This window comes from Centruroides sculpturatus, unplaced genomic scaffold (assembly GCF_000671375.1).
Source record: "Centruroides sculpturatus isolate CEXI.00-Female unplaced genomic scaffold, Cexi_2.0 scaffold75, whole genome shotgun sequence".
Taxonomy (NCBI): domain Eukaryota; kingdom Metazoa; phylum Arthropoda; class Arachnida; order Scorpiones; family Buthidae; genus Centruroides; species Centruroides sculpturatus.
Genome location: NW_019384342.1, coordinates 1034992 through 1040461, shown reverse-complemented (window position 1 = coordinate 1040461; position 5470 = coordinate 1034992). Strand labels below are relative to the sequence as shown.

Here is a 5470-nt window from a genome sequence, read left to right as displayed (position 1 = left end):
GTTTGACCAACATAGATCTAGTGTTTTTTATTTGGTCATATTATTACTTATTAGAATTAAATTCTTTCTGTAACTTTATAATATTATTTAACACAAAACGACTTCCAACAACTTAACACTTTGTTGAGTAATAATAATCCATGAAAACCTTTCTGTACAAGTGTTATGTTTTTAACTACTCCGCAAACGCTTTCAACCTCCACTGAGGTCTGCTTCAGGTGGTGACTGACCATGTTTCTTCCTGACCATTGTAACAATGTCGCCAGAGATGTAAATAATCGTGCACGTTGGGTTTCACCCCTCCGACTGTCCCTGTTCGAATTCCTCGAACAAATACCTCCACGCCTGCGCAATCATTTCACCATCTTTGTTGTTGATGCAGGTGCCCCGACAGTTAGCTTTATGAATCTCCCAGGCCTCCAGGTGTCGGATGTGATCTGTTCGGAACGCTTGTCTAATTAGTCTGGTATTCCGGAAGTCCGCTTGTGAATTTCAGAGTCTGTGACGTAGGTCGATAAGGCAGTGGTGTGCCTGTTATTTTTAATATCAGCTTGATGTTCTCGTATTCGTTTTTGAGTTGAGCGGATGGTGGAGCCAATGTAAATCAAGTCCCTATGGAACCTGTCATCCCTGATGGGAATGGCGTATACACCTGGGGCCCTGCTGAGATCCATCGCATCCTTGGCGTTGCGCAGCAGGTCGTAAATAGTGCCGGTTCTCATGTACGTGATCTTTGTGTGGTTACGGCAAGCTATCTCCCTGTATAGGGGGTCTAAATGTTGGTTGAATCTGACGACTGCACGGCTCACATTCTTATCGGGCTGGTGGTTGTCGTCTGGCGGCGGCAGGGGGTTGTCGCTGTGGTGTGGGGGACGATGGGCGTAGGCACAGGCTAAACCGCGCACCATGCGTTTACTGTAGCCATGCTCAACGGCAATTTTTTCAATGTGTCAGAGCTCTAACCGGGTGTCGCAATCGTTTGTGTGGTGAGTGAAGGCCCATTTGGTAAGGGCACAAAAGGCCGCAATCTTGTAGAAAAACGGGTCGGAGGAGTTCGCGGGGATGAATAGTGGTAGTTGGTCCGGTTTACGGTATACGCTCGTTTCTATCTTACCATCCTTGAGACGTATGTTAACATCTAGAAAATGTGCGCTCAAGTCGCTAACCTGATCTAAGCTGAGGGTGAGGCCGTAAGCACTGTCGTTCATGCATGACAAAAAATTGTCGAGATGCAGTGTGGTTTTCCAAAGTATAAAGATGCCATCCACGTATCTTCAGTATAGACTAATGTATGGTAAGAATTTGGGCAACACTCTCTCCTCTAACTGCCTCACGACTAGCTCGTACAGATCCCCCGAAAGCGGGCTGCCCTGGGCACACCTCGTCTTTGTAAATAAGCAGCGTTGTTGAACTGGAAAACCAAAGTGTAGCACATTAGATGAGCCAGCTCCAATATCTGCTGATGGTGCTGGAGCGCATCATTCTCACGAAGTAGAAGGTCCCTAAGTGCACAGAAGCAAGGCTGCAGACATATCGAAGGGAAAAGGGACATGAAATCCAAGACTGATGTGCGGGTCGTCGCCTTCATCTACCCACCGTAACAACTGAACAAAAGCGGTGGAATTGGTGGTAGAAAAGCTAAGTCACCAACAAGGCTGCTCGAAAAAGCCATTCACAGCATCGTCACTGAGCGTTTGAAGGGGTATAGGTTTTCTATACCCCTTCAAACGCTTTTCATAGGTTAGAAACAAAATGGATCTTTAAAGAAAATTCAAAAAAGCATATACTGGTATACAGTAAGTCTCATTTAACATCATCAGTATCTTCTTTGAAATTGTAATGTTAAACAAGAACAATATATGATAGAATAGAATGAAACCAATTCTATCATAGATTAATTGATATAAACAAGATATAATTCAGTTAATATTCATTTACTTGGATTTTCTTCAACATCCAGTTTTATTTCCCAACTCATTGAATCAGTTTCACTGTTTATAAAGAAAATTCAACAATAGTAATTGAAAATGTATACAAATGCACTGTACAGTACTTGTATCTTTCCTCAACAATATTATAACAAAGTGATCTTAAGTAAAGACTTGCTGTATAAGATTCCAGTAGATGGAGACCATAATACTATGTTTTCTGTTTAATTACTTATTAGGTATTTACTGAAAGAATTAAATGAGAGAACATCAAGAAGTGAATAAAAAAGGAAGAGTCTGTCAGAAGAATTGATTTCAATCAAAAGTAGAAATTAAATGCTGAGATAGAAGAAGTTAAGATAATTATGTCTTGTCTGACACTAAAAAAAATTTTTTGTTTTTTGAGGACTCTAAAAGAACTTGTTATCATAACTAAAGCTGGCTTGATTTTAAATAAGAAACAGAGACTTTGAATTTAGATACTTGGGTTTGGGTCTCTTAATAATTACTTCCACATATGAATGTCTTAAATTTTGATTTAAATGTTGCTGTATTTTATTTTAATTATGTGTTTATTCTAATTTTATAAATTTATTTGTTTTTTTTTATTTACTTTGATTTTGGCAAAGTTTTGTTAACTAAGCTACATTTTAGAAATTTTTAAAAATTGTTATGTCATATGTCAATGATCATATTCAAATCTATTAATCTCAATGTTTGAAAATGTTGTTCTGTTTTCTTGTTTGTACATTTGTGTGAATCCAGTGATGAGACAAACTTGGCATTAAAAAATTTTTCTTGTCAAATTTTTTTCAACTTATTAGCATTTCATCACTTTGTTTAAATTTTACAAAAGTTATAAATTTTAATGTAATATAATTATTATAAGTTTTTATGTTAGAATCCTGTTCAGAGGTTTTTTTTTTATTTATTCATTTTGAAAGATTTTAATGATAAAAATTTAGATGTTTTAATTGTTTAAATACAGTATAATTAATTGTTTAAATACAGTATAACTAAACAGCCTTTTTATATTTTATCCATGAACTTTTAAAAATGTCTTGAATTACTGTCTAATTATTCTTCAATTATATATATTATCATTTAATTTTTTTCTAATATTATCAAGTCAATTATTTTTAATAAATAGTAATTTTTTATAATAGTAATGGAATTTTAGCTATAAAAAATTCCATTACTATTATAATTTTGAAAAAAATAAATTATAACCTATGCAAAACAATGTGTAAAGTAGAAAAATTTTAATATATATATGATATTCTACTAAATTTCTTACAAATTCTAAAAATATTAAGATTTTTTTTAATATACAAATCATCAAGGGATGATTTATTTTAGAAAAGTGGTCACAGAGAATTTTTTTAAAGTTATTTATTATTTTGTCTGTTAGTGGTCCATTTTACACAAAATGTTAAAATAAATATATAAATTATAACATTTTCAATTTATTAAAATTTTTTATCACTACTTTTCTAAAATTATGTAAATTAATGTGTAAGTTTTTATAATTTTTTTAAAGATAAACAAATATTCTTTAAAAAGATAAACAAATAAAAAATAAACTTTTTGAAAGTTTATTTTTTTTATTGTTTTTTTTTTATTATTTTTTTTGTTTCTGTATACAGTAGAGCCTCGATTATCTGACTCAATTGGGAACTGGGGTTGGTCGGATAATTGAAAAGTCGGATAACTGAAAAGTATGAAAAAATCCATTATTAGTGTAGTATATTATTATATCCCATGTAATTAGTATATTAGTATATTGCTATTAACCTACTTCGCGTTGAATTTTCATCGATGTTAAGCCTGACAAAAATTTTTTAAAATAATAATCATCGCTATTGTATCGTTAAAAATTAGAAAATTAAGCCTCGTTTAAANGTTTGCTGGAATCAGCGGTGAGCCGCCATGACAGCCGCTGCCGTTTGCTCGCGTCATCACGTGACACGTCGTCTCCAAAGCGGTCCGGTTTCGAGGCTAAAACAGGAAGAGCCGCCATGACAGTCTACGACTCTGGACATTAACCCCTGCTCCAGCTCCAGAGTTAATCCACATGGGTTATCGTTGATCAGATCTATAAACTGGTTAACTCTGCGATTATCTTTCCACAAAATAAAGACATCATCTACATACCTTGCGTAAGACAATATATCTTCCTGGAACGAGGGGAGTATATCTTTTTCGAGTTTATGCAACACTAATTCGCAGAGTATAGCTGACATGGGTCTACCCATCGGTACGCCCCGTGCCTGTAAGTAAGTTTTATCTTCAAATTGAAAGAAAGATGTGTGGCAAACTAAATCTGCCAATTCCAAGATCTGCATGTGGTATTTCCAGCAAATCGTTTTTTAAGATATTAAAAAACAATTTGCTGGATTGTTTAAAGGTTTTGATTTTTATTTATAGTGTAGTTCCAGTAAGAAAGTATTTTATTATTATTTTCATTAAAAATCATTGTACTGTCTTTGAAAGTAAAATAATTATGATTACTCTGAGTTACCATATTTTTTCTGTCTGCTATGTCTATTACATATATGCAAAGTATGAGTTTAAGAACTATAGTTTTGAATCAGTTTTAAAAAATTTATATGCAAATTAATTAGTATTGTATATTAGTTCAAAGATATATATCAAATGCTGTTTGTTTTTATTTGCAAATTTATATTGCAAATAAAAGCAAACAGCATATATATCTTTGAACTAATATAGAATACTGTAAAAATTGTATAAATAATAGCATACTTTTATGTAAGTATTGTTATGAGGTTAGCTCTGATCAAAATTACTTAAATCGTATTGTTATATATTTATATGTTATATGTGTATTTATATATATTACTAAATTATACATAATAATAAAATTTTTAGAAATATTTATTCTATATTGTATTTACTTGTAATTAAAATTAACCAACTTTTTTCCCTATATACAATTTAATTACATTAACAAAAAACAGTAGGAAAGTTGTACTCAGATGTAATTTTTTAATATTTGATTTTTTAATAAAATTGATTGGCACATAAAAATCCATATTTATATTATATGTATATAATACAATTTATTATTTTATAAATATGTAATAACACATTTATTCATTAATAATTTCATAGTAATTGTTTTTCTTATTGATTTTATATTTTGTAGTTTGAAAGATTTTTTAAATTAACCATTAATGAAAATTTTGTATTTGATTTGATATAATTTAAATTACTAGTGTTATTATTTTATGTAAATTAAATAATTTATTTTCAAAAATTGCTAATTTTAGGTATGGAATAACATTGGAATTGTGAAGTGTTATAATACTGAAGAAGAAAATTCTATTGATGTTGAATTTCATGATACTAGCATACATCATGCAATTCATTTAATAAATTCATTGAATCATACTATGGCTTCTTTATCTACTGAAGGGTTATTACTTGCATGTTCTAAAGACAAAGAGAATGCAAGGTTAGTTTTATATTTAATTGAATGTCTATTTGTGTTTATATAAAAAAAATCATAAAATATTTTTTAT

At 31.2% G+C, this 5470-nt stretch overlaps 1 protein-coding gene across 1 annotated transcript in view; it reads left to right on the top strand.

The window, feature by feature from the left end:
- The window catches only part of LOC111634553 (WD repeat and HMG-box DNA-binding protein 1-like), a 152440-nt gene that overhangs the window by 100303 nt on the left and 46667 nt on the right, over window positions 1-5470 (top strand). The window contains exon 16 of the mRNA XM_023379355.1: window positions 5219-5403. Coding sequence (XP_023235123.1) covers window positions 5219-5403 — 185 coding nt within the window. The remainder of the gene's footprint in view (window positions 1-5218; window positions 5404-5470) is intronic.